At 37.4% G+C, this 27,312-nt stretch overlaps 1 protein-coding gene across 5 annotated transcripts in view; it reads right to left on the reverse strand.

Moving 5' to 3' along the window:
- SUGCT (succinyl-CoA:glutarate-CoA transferase) overlaps window positions 1-27,312 on the reverse strand; it is a 438,252-nt gene that overhangs the window by 338,929 nt on the left and 72,011 nt on the right. For all 5 annotated transcript variants that reach the window (XM_058180303.1, XM_058180299.1, XM_058180298.1 and 2 more), the window contains one exon: window positions 22,859-22,954. In XM_058180303.1, the coding sequence (XP_058036286.1) occupies window positions 22,859-22,954 (96 nt within the window). The remainder of the gene's footprint in view (window positions 1-22,858; window positions 22,955-27,312) is intronic.

Consider the following 27,312-nt stretch of genomic DNA (forward strand, 5'->3'; position numbering starts at 1 on the left):
ATGATTAGGGAACTGGAGGCTAAAACATATGAAGAACAGTTGTAGGAACTGGGTATGTCTGGTTTAATGAAAAGAAAGACTAGGGGAAACATTATAGCAGTGTTCCAATATCTCAGGGCCTGCCACAAAGAAGAGGGAGTCAAACTATTCTCCAAAGCACCTGAGGATAGGACAAAAAGCAACGGGTGGAAACTAATCAAGGAGAGAAGCAACTTAGAACTAAGGAGAAATTTCCTGATAGTTAGAACAATTAATCAGTGGAAAAGAAGTTGTGAAAGCTCCAACACTGAAAGTTTTTAAGATGTTGGATAACCATTTGTCTGAAGAGGTGTAGCGTTTCCTGCCTAAGCAGGGGGTTGGACTAGAAAACCTCCAAGGTTCCTTCCAACTCTGTTATTCAAAGAGTGTGACAAATGAAAGCAAAGATAGTAACATCTGGCTGAATATGTGATCAACTATAATAATTAATTAGAGTTAAAGCTAGCAGAAAAAGTGGCAGAGAATTTAAAATTTCTCACATAAATATATCAGTCATTAATCTCTTACTGAAACTAAGTTACAGAAAAGTAAAATTATTTTTCTTAATTCCTTTATTAAATATTATTCATAACATGACTCATTAAAGGAAAATAAATGATAGTTCAACTATGCATTTTCCAATGCTCTGTATACACATACAAATATAAAATCTGCTTCTAAACTTTGATGTGTAACAGAATTGATAGGATTTCATAACTAAGCAAATAAACAAAAAGTAAACCTAAAATGATTTCAAGAACTCTTATGAAACTCAAATAGACACACCTGAGTTTTTCCATTTTTATCAGTGATCAACAAAGATTGCTCATCGAAGTATATTAAAAAGTCATATTTAATTCATGATCCTATAATTTCTGCTCTAATGATTCCTAGCAAAAGAAAGATCTGTAGCTGTCTACAATATGTGATCCAATTTCAAAATATTTTTAAAACAGTGATAAGTCTCTGAAACTAGCCTGAAACAGTAATATGTTGACCCACTTGTGGCAAACACAATAGACCATCAAAATATTTTGTGGATTGCATCAACTTTTTAATTTATCACAAAATAATACTTTAAACATTTTCAAATTATATTTTCAAGTCTAAACGATAAAATGATGACCATTGCCTACCTTTCTTCCAGGAGCTCAAAGCAAAAATTATCTATAATACGTGCTGCTATGGTCTTCCATTTCTCCTCAAAACAAAAAGCTCTGGATGACTGATGGTAAGTTTGGCTGATGGTGAGTTTGAACTTGGATCTCCCCAGTCCTAAATCATTGCACTGGCTCAATCTATATTGGACAAAATACTACTTAACTTTAGGACATTTAAGCTATCTCACCTAGTTTCAGTTTACAAAGATAAAAATCTGTTGTCAGAATATACAGAATTAAGAATCCTAAATTCAACTTGAAGCACTTCAGCAAGATCTTGTATGAGCTCAGAAGCAAAACAGGATCAGACCAGGTTTGTACTTGGGACAGGAAATGGCCACCAAATCAGGGGTGAAATCCAGCAGGTTCTGACAGGTTCTGGAGAACCGGTAGCGGAAATTTTGAGCAGTTTGGAGAACCGGTAGTGGAAATTTTGAGTAGTTCGGAAAACCAGTTAATAACACCTCTGCCTGGTCCCAGAGTGGGGTGGGAATGGATATTTTGCAATATCCTCCCCCCAGGAGTGGGGAGGGAATGGAGATTTTGCAGTACCCTTCCCCTGGAGTGGGGTAGTAATGGAAATTTTGCAGTATCCTTCCCCTAGAGTGGGGTGGGAATGGAGATTTTGCAGTATCTTTTCCCCTGCCACACCCACCAAGTCATGCCCACCAAGCCACACCACGCCCTCCAAGCCACGTCCAAGGGAACCAGTAGTAAAAAAAAATTGTATTTCACCACTGCACCAAATGCCAGGACCAGCAGGCTAGTCTGGGAATTCAAATATATCTTGGAAAAGGGCATTGGCTAACTCTTCACAAGAAAAATACATGAATCAATCAAATTTGACTCAAAGGAGAATGTGTTTGTTTGTTTATGATTAATTGAGCCATCCATCCATCCATCCATTCAACTTATATGGCTGCTTATCTAAGTGGACTCTGGGCAGTGAACAGAACTAAAATAAATACAATGACAATCCTCAGCCAATAAACAATAACCTAAATCACTGATACAACTAAGAAGCAGGTTCTTACATCTATTCAGAATCAGCTCTTCAAGATCTTAAAGATACAGTAGAGTTGAGGTCATTCTGATCTCTGGAGATTTATGTTGCATAAGGTGGATACTACAGCATCTAAAAGTATGTTTTTAGATTTTCCCAACAGGCATTCTTTGGCCAATGGAACCAAAATCATGCATATCCTGACTGCCTGAATTAAACAGGTAGAAACAACTGGAGAGAGACAGCTCCTCAAGTAACCCAATCCATGAAGGGCTTTAAGTATCACAATTAGTACTTTGAACTGTACTCAGAAGCTCACTAGCAACCAATGATGTTCAAAGAATACTGATGTTATTTTTTAAAATACCATCTGCTTAGTTTAGAATGTCAATTGTAAGAGCCTAATCAGAAATGATCTTTTCAGTAAAACTTAGTCCTTCCTACTTTTTTTCCTATAGATGCCATTTATTACAATGTCAACAGAAAATTGATATTGTAATCAGGGATGGGTTCTATTTACCTTTACTACTGGTTCGCAGCTGCTTGTGTACGCACACTCGCTTCACTCGTGCTTGCTTCTGTGCTTGCACAGAAGCTTCCTGATGATGTCGGGATCGGTGAGCGGAGCCTCCTCCCAGTTTTACTACTGGTTCGCAAGAACCGGTCTGAACTAGGGGCAACCTACCACTGATTGTAATGCATTCTATTTTGAGAGCCATTCTAGGTAAGACCTCATAACCATAGCCTACTAAATATTAAAAAGCCCCTGTGAACATAATATATAGATCTTTTAAGAATCTATATTGGTAATCCCAAATCAGATGTCTCGTCACATCCTCCTACAATAAAACTCCCTTTTCCAACCTGTAATCTCTTAATTTGTAAATTGTAGAATCGAGGCAACTGAACGAAACTGAGCATTTTCTGGCCAGATTCCCATACTGATGCTGTGCAGAGTTCACAGCAGATACCAAAAATGAAATCTTCAAACTCAAATGCTTAGTCACCCTATAAAATTTCATACTACTAAAACTATTGTTCACTTACAGAAGTATAGTTATTCAACATCCTAGTAATGATAGTAATAAAACAGGAAAAAGGTGTATTTGCTGAAAATGTATAATTTCAAACTCTAAATATATATCTGTGTATTGATGAGAAAATCAAGCTGTATTTGCATTCTTTTTTTAGGATAATCAATTTTAAATAGTTGATTTTTAAATGGTGTTAACATTACTAGGTTACAAGAGTGACATCCAGTGGGCATATTGCTTCATGACATGCCAATCTTTCAAAAATGTTTCTATTCACAATTGCATACTGTTGATAAATTACATTGAAAATCAAAATTAAATAATGCAAAGTTTCTCCTATTCACTCTCCTCTGAACAGGTAAGGTGCTTCCTCAATCCATAATTAGTGATGACAATAGATTTTATGGATCTACAATCTTTCTTCACTATTATTATTTCCAACACAAGTTTCCTTCTTACACAGGCCAATCAGGTCAAACTGCTCCCTGAGGGGAGAGAAGGCCAAAAAAAAAGGGAGTGGAAGCAGAAGGGAAGGGGGGATTGGGGGAGGGTGTTCTGACATTATGGTCTCTCTGAACATTTCATAACTAGCCAATACAGATATGATTGATAGTGTGTCATCAAATAGATGTACACTATTAGCAACTACAGAGATGTTTGCCTTATCCTTTTTCCTTTCCCTTCTCATCCCAGTTTCTTCTGTATCATGATTTTTTAGGCAGCAAGTCTAAATGCAGGAATTGTCTGATATTATTATTATTTATCTCTTTTATTCGTTAAACATGAAACTTAGGCAACTGGACATTTAAAAATGTGTCACAAATACCACTGACTGGTGCTAATGGTTGATACAGGTTGCTGCCAGCGTCCTACTTTAAAAAGTATCTTTTTAAAATATCCGCTCTTCCAAGTAGGGCAGTTTTTGCAATTCCGCTGGTGTTATTGCAGGAAGCTGCAATTTCTTGATGTGTTTTATAAAATTCTTAGACATGGTGCCAGGTGCCCCAGTGACAATGGGTATAGAAAATCCCACAAGATCTTCATCTTATTTTCGGCAACTTTTTCCACTTTATGTTCCCATGTCTTTTTGGATACAGATGGAATTATTATTCTTTATCTTTATTCATTAAACATGAAACTCAGTCAACTGAACATTCAAAAAGCATCACAAATACCATTGATTGGTGCTGATGGTTGATATGGGTTGCTGCCAGCATCCTAGGTATCAACCAAGTATCTTCTTAAGATATATGATGTTCCAAGTAGCGCAGTTTTTTGCAGTTCTGCTGGTGTTGTTGAAGGAAGCTGCAATTTGTTGATGTATCTTATAAAATTCTTGGATATGGTATGAGTAATTTAACAACCGGTTCTCTGCTCTAATGATTTATTCCAACAACCAGTTTGCCAAACTGTTCAGAAAGTTAACAACCGGTTCTCCCGAAGTGGTGTGAACTGGCTGAATCCCACCACTGTATGTTGTGTTCCAAATGACGATCCATCTGTATTCAAAAGTCCCACAAGATCTTCACCTTCTCATTTTCTATAACTTTTTTCACTTTATGTTCCCATGACTTTTTGGATACAGGCAAGTCGTATTTTTTACATAATGACCAGTGGATTAATTTAGCAACTCAGTCATGTCTAGCTTTGTAATCAGTTTGTGCGATTTTGCTGCATTCACATATTAAATGTGAAACAATTTCGACTTTGTTGTTGCAAAGTCGGCAGTTTGGATTGTTGGTGGATTTTTGTATCTTTGCTTTCATGGCATTAGTTTGTAGTGCTTGTTCTTGAGAAGCGAATATTAAACCTTCCGTTTCTTTCTTGATGGTTCCAATCTTAAACCATGCCCATGTCAAGCTGTCATCACATTTTCCTTCAATGTTTTTCAAGTACTGTCCATGCAAAGCTTTGGTTTTCCATCTATTTAATCAGTCACCCAGCTGTTTTTCCTTATATTCTACCTTTGTTTCTGTTGTTTTTATAATATTCTCTGTTTTTACAGCCTGCAGCAATTTTTCTGTACTTTGGTTCACATAATTGTTCAAACTTCGTTTTTCTTCTTCTACAGTTCGATGGATTTACAATAGCCCTCTGCCCCCTATTTTTCTTGGCAGGTACAACCTGTCAATGTCACTTCGTGGATGTAAAGCGTGGTACATATTCAAAAGTTTGCACATTTTCCAGTCCAAATTTTCTAGTTAAGCCAAAGTCCAGTGGATATTACAGCTGAGTAGCGTATCACTGGAACTGCCCATGTATTAATGCCTTTAATTATGTTTCCAGCATTCAGCTTTGATTTTAATATTTTGCGGACCCCCCGATGTATTCCTTTTGTGTTGACTTTTTGACTTTTCCATTCAAGAGGTTATCTGCTTCCAATATGCCTAGGTATCTGTAGCCATCATCCTTTGCTAATGCTTTTACTATGTTTCCATTTCCCAATTCTATTCCTTCTTTTTTTTTCCCCCTTGCTGCATGGATAATATAGCAGAGTTTTCAAGTCCAAAATTCATTTTGATGTCGCTGCTGAACAGTTGAACTGTGTTTAGTATTGATTTAAGTTCAGTGGGGCTTTTCGCATACATTTTTAAGTTATCCATGTATAGTAGATGGTTTATTTTCCCATGGTGGCTTGAGATTTGGTATCCCAGTTTTGTGTTTCATAGGATTATTGTCAATGGAATTAATGTGATGTTGAACAGTAGTGGTGAAAGTGAGTCCCCCTGGAAGATTCCTTGTCTCATGTTGATTTCATCAATGTTCTCCCCATTTGCTGCCAGAACTGTTTTCCATTGTTGCATATTTGCTTTCAAAAATGCACAAATATTTTTGCTGATTCCAAAGTTTTCCAGACAGGTGTTAATCCAGCTGTGGGGTAATGAGTCAAATGCCTTCTTCTAATCAATCCATGCCATATTTAAATTTGCTTTTTTTCGTTTTGCATTTTTTAATACCATTTTGTCAATGAGCAGCTGATCTTTTGTTCCTCTTGATTTTTTATAAATTTCTTTTTGTTCTACTGGATACAAACTGTTTTCCATCAGGTGATTGAATACTGAATTTGCCAGTATTCTTGTAAAATGTTTGAATGTTGTTGGCAGAAAAGTAATTGGGTGATAGTTGCTTGGCTCTGTGCCCTTTCCTGGATCTTTTATTATCAACTATGTTCAACCAGCTGTTAACCATTCTTTTCTTGTTGCATTTTGAAGCATTTGATCAAATTGAGTGGCCATGCGATGATGGAGGCTGGTCAGGTGTTTTAGCCAGTATCCATGCAGTTCGTCCAGGCCAGGTGCACTCCAGTTCTTTTTTTTTTTTTTTTTATAAAAAGTTTTATTTTTACAATCATATCAAATAATTCATCCAATGTACAGTTATATACAATTAGTCGGGCTTGCCCAGTCACCACCACCCTTTTTAACACTCTTCCCTCTTCTACCTTCTTTTACTTTCCAAACCTTCCTCTCCTTCTCTTATCTACATCCACTCCTCCCTCCACCCTACACCTTCCTTCTCCCTCTACTATCCCTCTTCCTTCCTCTTCTCCTCTTTCCTACCTCCTACTCTCTCTTTTCTCCCTCCCCACCGTTCTAAAATGGTAACTATGCAGACCCGACCCTACATTAATTATATTTCTTCAATAATCCCTGTACATTAACCATCACTCCATCTCTACCAAACCCCCAATTCCCTCCCCTTACCCCCACCCCCACCCCGACTTCCCAGAACAAAATGCAGGGTATCAAAACTAACAATCATAATCCAAAATAATTCCTAAATTATAATCTTTAGTCACACCACACTTAGTCACACTCTCAATTCCCCTCTCCTTCAAAAATAAATCTAATACAAAATATTTCCTAAATTTACTCATATGCTATTCGATATTTTTTTATCTGATACTTATTTTAAATATAATCAATCCACATTTTCCATTCTAAAATATATTTTTCTAGTATATAGTCTTTCAAGTAAGCGGAGATTTTGTCATCTCTGCCAGATTTGATACTTTGAGTGTCCATTTGTTGTTTTGTTTTGTCCATTCTTGATTGTAGGTAATTCTTCTTTCTTCCAATACTGAGCAATCAAAAGTCTTGCGACTGTTATTAAGTTCAAAATCAATTTAGTCTCTATAGCTGTATAGTCCATAATTATTCCTAGTAGAAAGAACTGCGGAGTAAACTTAATCTTCTTTTTCAAAATATTCTGCATGATCCACCAGCCTTTAATCCAAAATACTTTAACTTTTTTACAAGTCCACCATATATGGTAATAAGTAGCATCTTCACAATCGCATCTCCAACATTTAGCAAGATCTAATATGTGTTTCTTGTAAACAGGTAATGTCATTTTTAAATTATTTCAAATAATGAAATACTTTCCTTCTCTTCTGCGGTGAATTCAGGCCATTAACATTCCAAGATAATAGTTGAGTGGCCATGCGATGATGGAGGCTGGTCAGGTGTTTTAGCCAGTATCCATGCAGTTCGTCCAGGCCAGGTGCACTCCAGTTCTTTTTTTTTTTTTTTTTTTAAAAAGTTTTATTTTTACAATCATATCAAATAATTCATCCAATGTACACTTATACACAATTAGTCGGGCTTGCCCAGTCACCACCACCCTTTTAACACTCTTCCTCTTCTACCTTCTTTTACTTTCCAAACCTTCCTCTCCTTCTCTTATCTACATCCTCCTCCCTCCACCCTACACCTTCCTTCTCCTCTACTATCCCTCTTCCTTCCTCTTCTCCTCTTTCCTACCTCCTACTCTCTCTTTTCTCCCTCCCCACCGTTCTAAAATGGTAACTATGCAGACCGACCCTACATTAATTATATTTCTTCAATAATCCCTGTACATTAACCATCACTCCATCTCTACCAAACCCCCAATTCCCTCCCCTTACCCCCACCCCCACCCCGTCTTCCCAGAACAAAATGCAGGGTATCAAAACTAACAATCATAATCCAAAATAATTCCTAAATTATAATCTTTAGTCACACCACACTTAGTCACACTCTCAATTCCCCTCTCCTTCAAAAATATATCTAATACAAAATAATTCCTAAATTTACTCATATGCTATTCGATATTTTTTTATCTGATACTTATTTTAAATATAATCAATCCACATTTTCCATTCTAAAATATATTTTTCTAGTATATAGTCTTTCAAGTAAGCGGAGATTTTGTCATCTCTGCCAGATTTGATACTTTGAGTGTCCATTTGTTGTTTTGTTTTGTCCATTCTTGATTGTAGGTAATTCTTCTTTCTTCCAATACTGAGCAATCAAAAGTCTTGCGACTGTTATTAAGTTCAAAATCAATTTAGTCTCTATAGCTGTATAGTCCATAATTATTCCTAGTAGAAAGAACTGCGGAGTAAACTTAATCTTCTTTTTCAAAATATTCTGCATGATCCACCAGCCTTTAATCCAAAATACTTTAACTTTTTTACAAGTCCACCATATATGGTAATAAGTAGCATCTTCACAATCGCATCTCCAACATTTAGCAAGATCTAATATGTGTTTCTTGTAAACAGGTAATGTCATTTTTAAATTATTTCAAATAATGAAATACTTTCCTTCTCTTCTGCGGTGAATTCAGGCCATTAACATTCCAAGATAATAGTTTAATTGCCATTATCGGCCAAAGGAAACTTTTGGAACACCAGCCGCAGATCACATTTTACTTTAGGCCTTGCTCCTCCCACTGTTTTCCATTGTAGTAGTTGCCAGTTGTTGTTGTGCCTTCATCTCTTGTTCCTTGCGTTTAGCAGCAGCTCTAGTCAGCCTTTGTTCTTTTGAATCTAAACCCGTCGTAGGTATTTCCAACACTTGTAATAAATCTTCTTCCATCACAATCTGTTCTTGTACCTGCTTCACTTCTCTTCCTTCACTTCAGCCTCCCTTCTTCTAGCTTCCAATGGGGGAAGACTTCCAACTTTTAATACCTCAACATAAAATTCTCTTGCTTTTCCAACCGTATTGAAACGATGTACTTTCCCTGCATAATATACTATTATACCAGTTGGAATATCCCATCTATATTCAATCTGATGTTTTTTAAGTTCATTCACCAGGAAGGCAAATTCCTTCCTAGCCCTTAACATTTTTGGTGGAATTTCCTTTAATATCAAGATATCTTGACCAGCAATCTGAATCTTCTCCCCCTTATATGAAGCTTGCAAAATCTGATTTCTCACTATTCTGTTTGTAAAATAAATAACAACATCCCTTGGCAACTTTTTTTGCCTTGCTATCCAAGAATTCACACGATATATTTTTCAATTTGATAAGCCACATCTGCTGGACGAGCTGCTAATATCTCAGCAAATACTTCAGAAAAACTTTCCCTTAAATTCTCTTCCTTATTTTCTTTCAAACCTCGGATTCTAAGAGCAAATTCCATATTTCTGTATTGTATCAAAACTATTTCATCCTCTGTCTTTTCCATTTTACTTTGAAATTCATCCATTTTATTTTCTAATTTTGAATTATGTTGCTTAATTACTTCAACCTCCTCTTCCAATAAAATCACATTCGTTGCCAAACTTTGTACTGCCATTACAAATCCTTCTTTAACTTCTTTATTTCCCACTTGAATTTCTGATATCTGCTCTTTCATTTCAGACATCTCATCAGTTATAACTTTAAATTTTTCTTCTATAAAGCCTTTTAAGTTCTCTTGTAACGCCTCTAAATTCAATGTTCTAGTCTCTGCTGTATGAGCTGGAGAGGCACCAGCTGATAAAGTTCCAAAGCTGTGCACTCCAGTTCTTGATCTTCTTTGCTTGTTTTGCAACCATGTCAGTTGTTATTACAATATTTTCCATTTTGTTTTGTATTGTTTGTTATTGAATATCTTTGATCCAGGAGGCAGTTTTGTTGTGTTCCACTGGGTTTTCCCACAGTTCTTTCCAAAAATTCAAAGTTTTTTCTTTACATGGGTGAATATTAGTTTGGATTCGATTTTCATCAAGGGACTGGTAGAAGACGTATTGTTTTCTTCTGAACTGGACATTTTCACAATATTGTTTAATTCATCCTTCATCTCTTTCAATTTTTTTGCTGTTGCTATTCCATGTTGTTTTAGTTCTTCCATGATTTCCGTTATTGTTTTTTCCTCCAGGTTGTATTTATTGGGTAAACTATTTTTCAGCTTTTTATTATTTAGTTTTCCTTCTTTCAAGTATTTCAAATTGCTTACATCTCCTCGTAGTTTTTTTATTTTATTTTCAAGTCGAATTTTCCACTTTGACATTTTATAATCCAGTTCTGCAGTTATAATGGCGGCTGTGCTATACATTAGTTGGTTAGTTTCTTATAGTGTGCTGGATGGGATGGACGTTAAAATCCTGTTCACAGCAGTTAGATCTTTCACTTGTTTGCTATGCACTTCGCGAATGGTAGGTAGTCTTTTTCTTTCTATGTTTTCTTTGATGTGCTTTTCAATCTTTTCTTTCAGCATTTTTGCTAGACCACTTGGCTCTACAATTTTGAGTTGTTGCACAGGAGGATTTTCATCCTGTATGTTGGTTTCTTCCACTGGTTGGTCAGTTTGTTCAGGTGTTGGAACAGTTTCTTCAGCCTGTTCTTCATTATCTGTTGTTTTCTTTTTAGCCAATTTTCTAGATGTTGCATTTCCACATCTGTGAAAACTTTATTACGGATGATGAAGCGTCTTTGATCCATTAATCTTTGTTCAGTTATGTCACTTTCCGGGTGTTTTTTCTTCCACAGTTGCATCATTCTTTTTTGAAATCCCCTGGCTGTTGGTTCTGCCTAGTAATAATATTTGATGATTTCTCGATTTTCTTCAGTTGTCCAAATTTTGCGCTTCTGTTTTAGCTGCTTTGCAGTTGCACATCCTGGTTCTCTAGCAGTAACAACTGAGCCCTGCAGTCCCTTTTTCGACAGATGTCCAGGAATCATAGCATCTGACGGGGTCCTTATTGACCCGGGTAATGACCGATCCGGTGTGGAATTTCGTTGATTCCTTCTCATCATTAGTGATGGTAGGTGCCTAAGTTTGTTCATGGTGGCTAATCCACTACTCATCCAAAAATGATAACAGTAGGAACTGCACTGAATATGGCAGCCTAACTGCTTGTTTAGTGGCAGAAAGGCAGGATAAGGAATAGAGGGGAGGAAAGAGGCTTAACTGCCTGTTGGATGGCAGAATCAGGAATTATTATCATCATCATCATCATTTCTTTTATTCATTAAACATGAAATTCAGTCAACTGAACATTTAAAAATGTGTCGCAAATACGAGTGACTGGTGCTAATGGTTAATACGGGTTGCTGCCAGCATCCTAAGTATCGAACAAGTATCTTCTTAAAATGTATTATGTTCTGAGTAGTAGTTTTTTGCAATTCTGCTGATGTTATTGCAGGAAGCTATAATTTCTTGATGTATTTTGTAAAATTCTTGGACATGGTACCAAGTGCCCTGATGACAATGGTTCTATCACTATGACATGTTTCATACATAACTGCATAATTTCAATGGCCAGGTCGCAATATTTTGTTATTTTTTTCTAGTTCTTTTTCTTTGACTCTGGCATCTCCTGGTACAGCAATTGTACGCTTCGGTTTTCAATAACTGTGATATCTGATGTGTTGTGTTCTAAATGACGATCTGTCTGTATTTCAAAAGTCCCACATGATTTTCTCATTTTTGACAACTTTTTCCACTTTGTGTTCCCATGACTTTTCAGATACAGGTAAGTTATATTTTTTATTATTATTATCTTTTATTCATTAAACATGAAACTCAGTCAACTGAACATTTAAAAATGTATCATAAATACCATCTGTTTCAGTTTCAATTAATAACTGAAACAATTCTGTTTCAATTTACACTGTTTTTACTAGATTAACTGCTTCCAAACAGAATGGAGATACCACTATATTTTAGAAAAATTGTTTTAAGAAGATGTTTGCTTTAATAACATAATTATTGAAGGTTTAACGTGCTAGAATCCTGATGCTGTCAATTCTCACTTTTACATTTTAGATATGAAAACTAGCTCTATTTCCCAGAGATCAATTAACTAGAAAGCTTATATTCTGATAACATGATTGGAGCAGAGAGCTATTTTCTGGCAAACTCCCAAGTTCCTTTGAATCTGACTATTTATTGTTGAAACAGACCAGAAGAAAATTTGATCTATTCCTGAATTATATTTGATTTGGTCCAAAATGTTCAGCATTTTAACCATGTACTGAATGTTTTGCATTCTTTCACTTCTCCATATAGAGACAATTATTCAGTGTTCTATTTTATTATTTTTACTATTTATTCTTGCTATTTAATAACAGAAACAGAATATAGTATCATAACAAATAAATTCATTGCTAATAAGGAAGAAAGCATTTCAGATTTCAACTATCATCTTCTGCTATAAATTTGTAAAGGGTCTGAACAGCTTTTTATAGAAATACATAGAGTGAAGTTATCTCCTGATAAAACAAAGTAAGCAAGGTAATCTTCCAATGGAAGTCATCCGTTCTCCTCAGAGTGAGATTGCTGGTGAGATACATTTAGGCATATTCCACAGTATATATTTAATATCAGTTGTATTGCACATAAATTAAATATGCAAAGTGGGTCGGGCAAGGAATGTACCCTTCTATAGGAGAGATAAGGAAATATTAGTATAATCTTCATATTATACATTAATGATCTCTGTGACTATATTAAAAAGTAATTGTGTTCTCTTCGCTGACGATGTCAAACTATTTAACACTACCAACAATACAGATACTCTTCAAAAAGACCTTGACTTTGTGTCAGAATGGTCTAAAACCTGGCAACTCCAAATCTCAACCAGCAAATGCTCTGTCTTACACATTGGAAAAAAGAATCCAAACACTAAATACAAATTCGACGGACATTACCTTACAGATGACCCCACCCAGTCAAAGACCTTAGAGTCTTCATATCCAATGACCTAAGTGCCAAAGCCCACTGCAACTACATTGCAAAAAAGAGTTGTTAACCTAATCTTACGTAGCTTCTTCTCCAGAAACACTACACTACTAACCAGAGCTTATAAAACATTTGCTAGACCAATTCTTGAATACAGCTCGACTGTCTGGAACCCATACCACATTTCAGACATCAATACAATTGAACGTGTCCAGAAATATTTTACAAGAAGAGTTCTCCACTCCTCTGAATACAACAAAATACCTTATGCCACCAAACTTGAAATCTTGAGAACTCCGCCGCCTTCGACAGGACCTATGTTTAACACATAGAATCATCTATTGCAATGTCCTTCCAGTTGAGGATTATTTCAGCTTCAATCACAACAATACAAGAGCAAACAATAGATTTAAACTTAATGTTAACCACTTCAATCTTGATTGCAGAAAATATGACTTCAGTAACAGAGTTATTAATGCTTGGAACACACTACCAGACTCTGTAGTATCTACTCAAAATCCCCAAAGCTTTAACCAAAAACTGTCTACAGTTGACCTCACCCCATTCCTAAGAGGTCTGTAAGGGGCGTGCATAAAAGCACAAATGTGCCTACCGTTCCTGTCCTACTGTTTCCTTTCATTATATCCAATTTATATAGTTATTACATACTTATACTCATATATATGCTTATATATTATATAGTTACTTCATGCTTATGCTTATATATACTGTTGTGACAAAATAAAATAAATAAAATAAAAATAGTTAAAGAGATGGATGAACAAATAAAGATATTTTACAATGCATTAAAATCAAGACTAAAAAATACCCCACTATATGCATCTGTTTAGGATTAAAAAATCCATGCAGAAATATGACAGCCGGTCAGAAAATCTACTGAAAAAAATCAGAAACCACTGTGGGAACAGCCAGGTCTCCTCTTTATCCCAAAAAAGACAAGAACCAATTTGGACAGTAAGGATTTCCATGAAATGGCAACAGCTTGTATAGGTATAGATACAAATCTGCTGCAGAGGGGCAATTTCTAGCATTCTTACTCTTATATCAGGATGGCTAATGGCAATTTAGTAGTTTTATGGATATTTTGGTCATAAATTATTTGTGGCTTTAACAAAATTTGGACCACACACTGAAATAAATTGATAGCTGCTATGTAGAGGTAAGACATTAATTCGGATTCTAATCTACTCTCAACTTGGAAACTCACAAGACATTATATATAGTGGTCCAGTGGTGGGATTTTTTAACAACCGGTTCTATGCCTTACTGACCGGCTGGGTGAGCAGAGCTGGGTGGTCATGTGACTGGGTGGGTATGGCCAATCCACCATCGCCCGGACCCATTCCTCCCCACTGGATAGTGCCCTGTTGGGGACAGACAGCTACCCTTGGGTGGGTTCTAAACCACAGCCAGGCAGATATGCAGCTGGTCTAGCTTTGCGCCTCTATTTGCGTGTTAAACTAAACTCAAAAAATGTTGATAAACTAACTGTTTTGGCTTAGAGGGCTGCACCACCCTGCTATCCAGCCTTTTGGGGATTGCACATTAGTAGGTGTGCATCTACTCTCCCCCCCCCCAACTTTCGTGCAAAAAAATGAAACCAATTTTGCGCTCCGGGACATTGCCAAGCTCTTTCAGGTGAAGCTCTCCCAGATGTTGTAATGCAGACAGAATACAGACGCAGAGGAGAGGAAGCAGACTTCAGCTGCTTCCAACCGCAGAAGAGGAGACCGGCTTCCCCGCTCTCTTCCCCACCCCACTTCTTGCCCCTTCCGTCACCCCAATAAACCGGGGATGGCGAGAGAAAGAGAGACCCCTGCAGGTCACCTCTCTTCCATCGCCAACTCGTCTCCCTGGCCTCTGCTGTTTTGCACAAGGCTTTTCCCCACTCCCTGCTCTGGCTGCTTCACCTTGGCTAAAGCCCAGCAAGGGAGAACTTGCTCCATCCTGAACAGCTGGAGATCCTGTGCCAAAAAACCTTCCCTTACCCTCCTCCTATGTAAAGATCAGGGTCTTTTTACTCTGTCCAGTGCGAGCCCGGTTTTTAAATCTCCCCCCCCCCCCCCCGCTATCAAAGAGGATCCTGAGAGCTGTGCTCAATAGAGAAAGGAGAAAGGAATCAGCCAGCTCAAGGAAAAGATAAGCAGAAGCTTCCTTCCCTTACGCTGGCTGCTCTGTTGCCTTTTCTCGTTGCAGCACCATGCCTTGGAGCTTGCCCCACCCACCACTGTCCAGGCCCTTACTTCCCCCAAGCATTTTTTTGCCTACCTGATTTCCCCTCCATTGCATTTTTCAATCACATTTCTTGCCATTTTGTGCAGGAAAACAAGTTTCCAGGACCCAAAAAAAACCCCCTTCAACCAATTCCAACTTCACAAGATCTTTTTCTTTTGCGAGAAGTTGGAATTCATTGATTGAAGGTTTTTTTTTAAGTCCCACAAACTTCTACTTCCCTGCACAGGACAGTGAGAAATGTGATGGAGAAATGTGATGGAGCTTGAAATCAGGTAGGGCAAAGAAAAATGAGGGCCTGGGCAGTGGTGGGTGGGGCAAGCTCTTCTGCCCACAAAAACCTCATCTTTGACAGCTTACACTGAAAGGCAGAGCATGAGCTGCCTGGAAGAAGCCAGTCAGCCAGGGAGTCAGGAATACCTTTCCTCTTCCACCACACTCCCAAATTGCATACAAAAAATGTGGCACGTGGCTAAGTGAGGGGCAGGAAGCCCTGCCATGCCTGGAGACAGGGGAAAGAGATACCAAGAAGAGCTCCGTCTTACTCCGCATGCCTCAATGAAAGGCAGCAGTAGCCCAGCTGCTTCCCTTCCCTGCCCTCTTCAACATTGGAAGCCAAGTGTCATCCACACACCCAGTTGCCCATGCAAAGATCAGCTGGGCTGTGGGGAAGGCAGTTAAGCGGACTGGGCTGTGGGTGCCGCATAATAGGCTGTGGGGAAGGCAGGCAAATGGGCTAGGCTGCATAGGCCATGTGGTAGGCCGCATGGAAAGCAAGTAAGATGGAGGCACTTGGGATTCGGGAGTTCCTCACAGGCCGATTAGGGCCGCACAGCTGGGCTGTGGCTGTGGGATTAGTGCCACATGGGATGAAGCCGCCATGGCGAAAACAAGCAAACTGGCAGCACCACGTGGTGTGGGATGCTGGGAGGCAGCTAGCTAAACTGTGACTCACAGGCTTACCCAGGCCAATCAGGGCTGTTCAGTTGGGCCACGGGGCAAGCACTACATGGGATGCAGCCACGAAGGCAGGCAAATTGGAGGCACTCGAGATTCGGGAATTGCTCACAGGCTCCCAGGCAGATCAGGGCCACTCAGTTGGACCATGCGCACCACATAGGAAGGCAGGCAAACTGGCTGGCCCGCAGAGACTGTGTGGTCAACACAAGCGAGGAGCCAAACAGAAGCAACAGCTATGCTAGGGAGGAGATAAGAAGTGATTGGGTGGGGTGGGGTGGGCAGGGGCAAGCGGGGCGGGTGAGTGGGCAGCAAAATTTTAACTATCAGTTCGCCCAAACCAGTGAGAACCGGCTGAATCCCACCTCTGTAGTTGTCCCTTTTCCCACAACAATGTTCTGAGGTAGCTTGGGCTGACAGAGGACCACCCAACGTCAGAGCATTGTTGTGGGGAAAGGGAACACTATATATACTGTCTTCTGCTCCTGAATAAAGGGTGGGATATGAATCAATGCAGTGGTGAAACTCAAAAATTTTCCCTACCTGTTCCGTGGGCGTGGCTTGGTGGGTGTGTGACTGGGTAGGTGTGGCTTGGTGGTCATGTGACTAGGAAAACCAACTATCACACTTTACACAAAAATAACACAAAAGCTACGAAACTGACACGCACACAATGCAAAAGCAGCTGGACCTCACACAAAATGGCCCCTGCAAGAAGCAGGAACCTCACAGAGAGCTGGAAAACAAACTATCACACTTTACCCAAAAAATTTTTTAACACAGTTCAGGCAATAGTTGGTAAAAAAAAAATGCTTTAAAAAGTTTTTAAAAAGTTTCTATGCTAGCACGGCACAGCTGGTTGTCCCAGCTGATGGTTGGAACTTTTTTTTTTTTACTTTTTAAAGCATTTTTTTACTATCTACAGTATTTTTCAGTATATAAGACGCACCTTTTTACCCCCCAAAAAAGGGTGAAAATCTGGGTGCATCTTATACACCGAATGTAGCCCCACCCACTCGCCCCCCACCCTTCAGAGGTTGTCGGCCTAAAATCCCTGCTGCTGTATTTTCCTGAGGACAGAACGGGGCTCTTCCCAGTGCAGAAGCTCCCTCTCCTTCTCCCCCTTCGGGGCGCCCTTTGAGCCGGCAGCGACAGGGCTGGTGCTGGTAGAGATGACGGGGGGAGTCGCCCAAGCGGGCTGAGGGAATGGAGGTGGGCTGGCAGCTGCTCCCCCGAGGCACCCTGATCCTCCAGCGGCAGGGAGGAGGTGAGCACCGGAAGGGCTGTAGGCGCAGCGGTGGGTTTCCTCTCCCTCATTTCCAGCTGCTCGTCATCCAGCTCATTGTTGTCTTCCTCCTCCTCATCCTCTGGGTCCCGCACAAACTGGTACTGGAAAAGGGGCTGCTGCGGTTGCCGCCAGTTCTGAGGACATGCAGCTATGCGAATTGCTTCAGGCAATGGGGGAGAAAAAAGAGTGTTGCCTCCATGCATCACGTTTTCCTCCCCGATGCAAGAAAAAAAAAGTTCCGAGGATCAGCTGTGCCGTGCAATCCTTGGAACATTTTTTTTTTTACTTTTTAAAACATATTTTACTACCAGGTCAGATGAACTGGTCCAAACCGGTAGCATTTCACCCCTGGAATCAATGTAAATTCAATGCTAACAATATACCCAGAATGGAAGTATTGTTTTATGTTTTATGTTCTTTTAAATCCAGTCAAAATCTAGCTAACTTATTCTGGACCTACTATGTCTGACAGGCTTCCAAAGCATCACAATGTAGACAGTGTCTCATAATCTTAGAAATACAAAACTCAGGACGCAGTCTTATCACTGGCACCACTGTTGAATTTGAAAGAAATGTTCCAGATGTGTTTGCAGTCATAGTAAGAGAGAAAGCTGTGTGTGTTGTGGTCTGCCAGCAGCCTGCGGAGCTGGCAATGGAGTTGGACAACGATGAGGCTGAGGAAGAACATGGGCCAGTCCTGGAGGCTGGGGAAGGCCCGGATGAAGGGTCTGCATTGGAGGCAGAAATGGGGCCAGGGCCATTGGGGAGTGAGGTGCGGACTCCGGAGCCTCCAGAGGCTGACAGTAGTGAGGCAGAAGAACAGGAGGAGCCTGTTCCTAATGCACGCATCAGAACAGCTGCCAAAAGGCAAGAGCAGCTAAAGCAAAGAGGATAACTCGGGAGTAGGGCCAAGAGATGACTGGCCTCTCCCATAAGGCTTAAAAGACCAGCAACAGTATTTGGGCTCTTTGTTGGAAAACAAAATTGATAGCCTTGCTCCTTGTCTTGATGCATTTATTTCTTGTCGGTGTCTTCTGCTTTTGAATTTTTGCCAAGAAAAGCCTTTGGCAGTTTGCCTAATTAGACCAAAATTGGTGATAAGACTGAAGAATTGTGTTATAAAGAATTTGCTTTGATTTAGTTTGGACAATGTTGAGAATGAGTTAATTCTCAGCTGTTCTAATAAAGTCTGTTTTTGAACTTATTGCGTTTACTACTACCTACTTGGGCCTGGGTCACAACAATGTGGTGGTGCATCGAGAGGAAAAACAATTCCATCTGATGCTAGGAATAGCCAAATACGGGACAATCTTATTTATTACCAAGAGACTTTTGCTTAGATGGACCCTGTTTCCCCCAAAAGAAGACATCCCCTGACAATAAGCCGAATCGGGCTTTTGAGTGCATGGGAATAAGGCCAAGCACTTATTTCAGGGTTCAAAAAAATATAAGACAGAGTCTTATTTTTGGGAAAACACGGTAATTAATTTCAGTTACTTATTCCTCTAAAGAATAGTTCACAATAGCTATAATTGCATCGAATAAGTAAAGCTGCAGTACTGCACAAGTTACATCAGAGAAGAAATACTACTAAAATCACATTCATCATATAAAATAGCACTGTAAATCCTAGGCAACAAAGCATATAGTTTCTCTTAGTTTTCCAGTAAACCTTTTCATTTCAGTGAAATTGTATTAAGAGAACATTTTCTGGATAAAACAAATATATCCATTAAAATTAAAAATAATTAGGAAAAATACATTTGCTAATTGGAAACATATTTTAAAAAGTAAACAAAGGGAGATGATGTTGGTCAGTTTTCTTATACAACACTTTTGAGTACTGTCATGTACAGATGTTGTAAATATTTATTTTCTTACAACTCCCAACATCTGTTTTAAAAAATTCGCATGTTTCTCAGTCCTCTGTGATTTAATGATATTCAGACATACTTGAAGTATCATTGTAAAATCCTTATCTTTCATAATGGATATTTAAAACTTCTGTGAATGCATATTTTGCCAATTTTTATTATAATTCCTGGCAAAAACAACACTAATTTTCTTTTAGAATGAATTTTGATGAGAAGTGATTTAAATAATTTTATTTTATAGATTTATTTTAAGCCATGCTGAACCACTGCAAAATGTTGCAAATAAATAACTGTAAAAGAGAATAGAATGTTTTCTCATTGAATCATATTTCAGGAAGTAAAAAGGTATCTTATCATATCTTTGGGAATTATAGCTCAAGTATATTGGGACTGTACTCCAAAGACATCAGACTTTCTTGTACTTTGTCTGGTCATAAATTAATTCAACTTTGAATAAATCCAGTGGTGGGATTCAGCCAGTTGCCACCACTTTGGGAGAACCGGTTGTTAAATTTCTGAGCAGTTTGGTGAACTGGTTGTTGGAAGAAATCATTAGGGCAGAGAACCAGTTGTTAAATTACTTGAATCCCACCACTGAATAAATCACATGTTGAAATAATAATGTTTACCTTTACAAATTCTAGTGCATACTAACTCAATCTGTACCTCCTGAATTAAGGTGCAAATCAGAACATAGTCATTCGTTAGACTTCAATTATGGCTCTCTTATGTCAAAAAATATATTTCCGTGCCTGTATTTTACACCGGAATTAATTTCCTGATGGAGAATTAATATTTTTGGCAGTATTTAATCAGGTTAAAGAGACAAAGAAAATAGGTCCTTATTTCTATTTCCACAGTTCTAAAAATGAAGAGGCCATAGAGATTTACAAATGAAATATTTGTACTTTTCCTGATTTTTAAAATTTTGCCACCCCTTTTTAATAATTACATCTGATGAACAGGCCAGGAAAACTCAAAACTTTTTAAACTATTATGTTCTGCTTCAATTTTATATCAACAGATTTTGCATTTTGAATTAATTATAGAAGACTGAAGCAAAACGTTTAAAAATAAATAAGGATTTTTGTAGAGAGTTGCCTGCCAATTCTAGCAAGTGATCTTAAAATGTAGCATTATTTTTATAAAGCTATGAGTTCAATTTCTGGTGACTAAATGGACACATTCATGGTGGTTTTTTTCCACAATGATACTAAAGTGATTTACCACTGTCTCTTTCAGAAATGGTTTTTAACTTTCCAGTTTAGTTTACATCTTTGGGATTTCCTAATATTCCCCATTCAAATATTAATCAGATATAATCCTGCTTAAGTTTTTAAAATAAGCCAAGATGCTGAATGCTGTCACCTTCACAGGAATATAAATCTGCTAACTCAATAAACGTCAGGTAAGTCCTTCTTTAAATCATTTACATCATGAATCTCATAACACTTCTAATTGTTTATATGTCACAATCAGAGGTCAAATTATTTCACGGGTAGGCCAAGTTGATGTCTTCCAAACTTTTGGGAGACTTCAGTTCAACCAATTCCAGACAGCTGGTTGATGTCAAGGGACTTGAGTTAGTTTCTGGATGACACCCAACTGTCTATTCTCTGGTATGTTTACAATTAAATCCAAATTACAATTAAAAGCAATTTAATTAAATGCAGACTTTTCATCTGTATATCATCAGGAGGCAATTTAGATTTATTTTTTTCATGTACTTTCCTCACAGGAGTGGGAAGGATCCTGAGGTAAAAAACAATGTCTGTAGAAGTTATAGATACAGAAATATAATTTTGTTAAAAAATAAATGTAAGTTTATTAATTAAAATAAAATTTTGAATACTAATATTTTTAGACATAAAGGCTTTTACTCCTTTAAAAGTGTGTTTTTAAGAGATGCTATTCTTTTGGTAACCTTACCACACAAAAATATTACAATATACAGACAGCACTTTTAAATGATTCAGTGAAAACCCTTGATGAGTTTTTTAAAATCTTTAGGGAATACAGCTATCTTTTCAGTGGGTAAAGAACTTTGAATACAATGTAAAGCTTGAACAATGGCAGAATATATGAGTGAAAGGTTTAAAATTTACATTAAACTACAATTTAAAAGAAATTTTTTGTAAAATGCTATATTGTTAGTATTTAACACCAGATAAATTATCAAAAATGTATAAAGGTATTTCAAATGAAGTTGGAAATGCAAATGTAAATGGACCTTAGTAAATGGCTTAGTGGTTAGAGTGCAGTACTGCAGGCTACTTCTGTTGACTGCTGGCTGCCGCAATTTGACAGTTCAAATCTCACCAGGCTCAAGGTTGGCTCAACCCTCCATCCTTCCGAGGTGGGTAAAAGAGGACCCAAATTGTTGGGAGCAATATGCTGACTCTATAAACCGCTTAGAGAGGGATGTAAAGGACTGTAAAGCAGTATATAAACCTATTGCTATTTATGGTGGACATGTGATAAAGCACAGAAATATTGGAGTAGGATTCATATTCTAATACAGAAGATTCTCAAAGCGAATATAAAAATAAAACCAGAAATTTTTCCTTGGGTTTAATGGAAAAAGACTTTGGAAAAAAATTTGGAATGTTGATGTTATATATATATTGATGGCAGCAAGATTACTTTATGCACAAAAATGGAAGGACACTTCGATCCCCACAATGGAAAATGGCTCAGAAGTTGATTGGAGTTAGCAGAGATGGCTAAAGTGACTGCTTTGATAAAAGAAAAAAAACTTTGTAGACTGTGCTTGAGGCAGAAAAATTTGAAACTCTGATTTTGGATTTTACTGATTAGATAAACTTATTGTTATAGAAATGGCTAGTTTATATAAAAGTAAAAAGTTGAGGTTCAATGTTACTTCTTATTCTACTGCACCAAAGGGAGTCAGATGTCAATGCCTTTTCTTTTTCTTTCTTTTTTCTTTCTTCTCTATACTTTTCTCTTCCCTTTTACCTCCCCTACTTTTCCTATTATTTATTTTATATTATAAACTAATAAAAAGGAATACACCTACCTTTTCTATTTGTTAAATCTATAGAATGAAAATGACTACTTACATAAAATGTAAAATATGGTGGTTTTATACAGACATAAAAATATCAAAGATCATAAACTTCATCTCACTACAGCTAACCATTTCAGTCATTCAAATTCAAGTTCGTCTTAATATCTTATTACAAGGTGTGCATACACGCACAATCTGCAATATGTAGATGAGGGACAATTTCAGACAAGAAATTGATTTCAAAATGTAACTTAAAGACAAAATGAAGAAAACAGACTTAGCTTTAAGCAAGTCATTAACTCACCTGATAGGGTACAATACTTGCATGTGCAGTGCCCCATCGTATGGCTTCTGTTCTGCAGTTTAGAAAATTGCTTGCTATATAAGTAAGGCAGGCAACCTGCAAAGATTTGAAACAGAACAAATGTCAAATTCTGATATTATAGACATAAATGTTGGTTTGTATTTGTATGTGTATTCAGCCAACTTAGTATAATTAATACATAACTGAATATATTACCCCACAAATCTTAGCCGTCAACAGTCTTCTTAGAATATTGGCTGATTATCGCAAAATACAATAGTTGGCAATTAATTACCAAAAGAACTAAAGAAGTGGTCTTTGCTAAAAAGCATAAACAATATGTGAAATATTTCAGGAAACAAAATTGAACAAGATAAAGCAACAAATATATATGAATGGTCCTCAAGGCTACTGGTTTTTGGAAAAAATCATATAGATTCATGAAATAAATTAGCACTGAGGAACTCATAGAAATATTGAGTTTTTTTCATGCCCAATGCAACAAATGAAAAAAAGAACTGAAACTGTTTGAGGCCAAGGTTATGATTCAAATACTGGTAGCTCTCATTTAGCAACCACAATTGGGATCAGCAGCGCTACTTGAGCAACCTAGTCATTAAGTGGGAAATCACATGACCACAATTGTGCTTTCTTTTTCCATACTCGCATATCCTTTGACATTCTCACTGTGGCACTGGGATAATTCGCAAAAATGAAAATCTTTGTATTTACATTCACTGGAGAGAAAGGGATTACAAGATAGTGAGCAAGTGCACAATGGGAAAGACATTTCAAAAACAATGTGCTGATGTCAGCAGACCCAATAATCCTATGTAAACAGGACTAGTGAATTCCCTATTGTGTGCTTACTCTCTTGTAAACTCTTGCTTTCCAATCTCTCTGATATGAGTGGGGGGGGGGGGGCGGGAACTCAAGCAATTTCTATAGGCAGTCTCTTCTGTGCCTGATTCTTACCCCAAAGGGCTCTCAACTAGATATTTAACCATGCTGATATTTCCTACTCAGCAGCAAGCATTTTTAGAACCTAACATGTTATTATCTATTGCCAGTTGCCAACATTCCTTTATCCAGAAGCCCTTTCCCTGTGATTCATATTCAAAACTACCCAAAATGTTTTGTTGTACTGTTCATACAGTATTATCAAGGTAGCCATCAATCTTTCATCTTTCTTTTATTAGAACATATGCCAAAATAATCAGATGCTTTATCTTTACTTTTCTCTTTTCAGCAATTAGCCTAACATTATGCATAATGTAGTTAAATTTTGTGTTGTAGCTATTAAACAAACTATTACAAAATTGGATTTGCTTTAACAAAGAGTAAATATTAGGCCTAGGGTGAATTATGTTACATGTTACTAACTGAATTTTACAGGCAGTTTTAAATAAGTTTTTATTATGCTATATTACTGTAATGTAATTTTGCTGCTCAGTTCTTTTATTGTTCTGACGATTGAATTAATTATGTATCAATATTTAAAATAAAAAAAGCTTTGCGTCAAACCATTGTTCTTTGTCTTATAGAGTAAAAGGAAATATATGTAGACAAGTTCACACACACAGTTACTCCCTCCCTCAAGCATTTAGCCATTCCCTCAGAATTGTACTCACAGACACCCAAGCCAGTATTTCAGCTGCTGGCTAATTGAGCCACACTCTAGTATTTTAAAGGACTTGTTGATGTTCATAGGCAGCCTCACCTACACCAATCTTTTGAGCTCACAAAAGCCAAATGCTAAAACAGATAGAAAAAAGTGTGCAGAAAAGATAAAGGGAAATGGCCTACAGAGGAAGACGTAGCTACAGATTGGCAACTATTACAAGCAGGAAAAGGAACTTTCATTCAACTGACAGGACCCCAAGCTATGGTGCGCAACATATCCTGGTTGGAGTCCAGCCTGGAGCTTGGAGGTTTGCCTGGAGCTAGGCAGCAACTATTCAACACTGAACAACCACATTGAAACTACAATTAGTGTAAGAACATTTAAAAAATCTGTTTTGTGTTCTGAGTTTTTCTACAGCAATTTAACTATCTATATTGTAAATCAGAATGGTTATATTTGGCAGGTATTTAAGAAGGCACAAAATAATGCAAACAAAATCTACTCTCAATTAGCAACAATCATCAAGATATATTTAATTCATTACCAGATAAGTTTGTGCTAAAAACAAAAAATATATATCCATAAGAAATATAACTAAAATTATTTCCAAATATTATTTATAATTTAATTAAATTGCCACCCATATCATATATATAACTCTGGCTGACTACAATTAAGAGAATAAAAAATTGAGAAAAAGATTTCAATATGATAAAAATGACATAAAAATAGTAGCCAAGAAGATTAGTAAACACTCAAGAAAGTCGTGGCATGGGTTCACCCATATTATCAGAGGTCAAGCTTGATGGCAAAGCTAAGTTTTTTTTATGACTTGTGAAACACCAGCAAGGGGGGATGTTCCACAGAGTGGGCTCCATGGCAGAAAGGTTTTCCTTCTGGTCCCACCAGGTGACACACTCTTGCTGACAGAAGCATAAAAAACAATTTTACTGTCCAAGCCCTTGAAATCATCTACCATAAACAGCTTATCCCTTAACTCGAATGGAAAGTGGAATAGTGGAAGACATAGGGTTTTTTTTGGTTTTTTTTTTGTTTACATTTATACCCCGCCCTTCTCCGAAGACTCAGGGCGGCTTACAATGTATAAGGCAATAGTCTCATTCTATTTGTATATTTTTTTTTTACAAAGTCAACTTATTGCCCCCCCAACAATCTGGGTCCTCATTTTACCTACCTTATAAAGGGTGGAAGGCTGAGTCAACCTTGGGCCGGGCTCGAACCTGCAGTAATTGCAGGCTCTGTGTTCTAATAACAGGCTTCTCTATTGCCTGAGCTATCCCCTATCCCGAGTTAATAATGTACTCTACCTGACTGACACTACAAGGATATAGATGCTGTTCAACTTATAAATTTTCCTTCAAGGTATGTGGAAGGCATAGACTGCAAGCAAAAAGATGTAAACCCCTTCTTCAATGCAGTGGAATATTAATTAGATAGACAGTGGAATATTAATTAGATAGATGATTCTGTGTTTTTTATGATGATTGAGCCAAGATAAAAATTGGATGATTACTGCACTGGCAAGTTTATTGGTATCGTTTTCAAAAAGTCATGTTTTGTCTGTTTCAAGAGGCAAGTTCCCCCAGGGGGTTTACTAAATACATTTGTAGAATGGGTGATAAGAGTTTAGTTCATTGTTTTCCAAATACATAATGAAAAAAATAATTTGGCAAGGCAGGATTCCTGAAAGTTTCTCCAGTTTCTTGTAGGGCTTCAAAAATGCAAGATGTATTCCAATAGTGATGAAAGGTAAGGTTATTTCCATCCTTAGATAAATAGGACAGATACTGTTCCTAATGAAGTTATAAATTTATTGTTTAATTTTACAAAAAGCTTTTCATCCTATTCTCAGATCTCTCCTCCACATAGCATCTGCACTATCAACTTGTCTTGAAATATTTTAAATACAGGCTACTACCTTGGAAAACTTCAGAATAGCATGCACTAAATATTGGGAAGTTGGGCAAAATGGCAGTTAAGAGTGTTTTCCATACAAAAGATTTATGAAAGGTGATACCTTAGTATTCTGTTGTGATCAACCCCAATAAGAGAAAAAACGACTATATCAAGTCAAATCTATGTTGCTCCATTATTTTCTGAGGTCTATAATGTAAATACTTAAAAGATATTTTAAATATCTTTTAAGAATTTAATACTTAATTTAATATTTAATATTTAATATTTAAATACTTAAATATTATTTTAAATATTTAAATTATTTAAATATTTAAATTTTAAATATTTAATTAAGTATTTAATACTTAAATGAACATTGGGCGCTATCTAACAAAATGAAATTCAACAGTGAAAAAAGTAAGGTTCTACATTTAGGCAAAAAAAACAAAATGCACAGTATATGTGGTACCTTGCTCAACAGTAGTACCTGTGAGAGGGATCTTGGAGTCCTAGTGGACAACGATTTAGATATGAGCCAGCAGTTTGCAGCAGCTGCTAAAAAAAGCTAACACTGTTCTGGGCTGCATAAACAGAGGGATAGAATCAAGATCACATGAAGTGTTCGTGCCACTTTATAATGCCTTGGTAAGGCCACACTTGGAATACTGCATTCAGTTTTGGTCACTGCGATGTAAAAAAGATGCTGAGACTCTAGAAAGAGTGCAGAGAAGAGCAACAAAGATGATTAGGGGACTGGAGGATAAAACATATGAAGAACGGTTGCAGGAACTGGGTATGTCTAGTTTAACAAAAAGAAGGACTAGGGGAGACATGATAGCTGTGTTCCAATATCTTAGGGGCTGCCACAAAGAAGAGGGAGTCAGGCTGTTCACCAAAGCACCTGAGGGTAGAA

Source organism: Ahaetulla prasina, chromosome 4, assembly GCF_028640845.1.
Source record: "Ahaetulla prasina isolate Xishuangbanna chromosome 4, ASM2864084v1, whole genome shotgun sequence".
Classification (NCBI taxonomy): domain Eukaryota; kingdom Metazoa; phylum Chordata; class Lepidosauria; order Squamata; family Colubridae; genus Ahaetulla; species Ahaetulla prasina.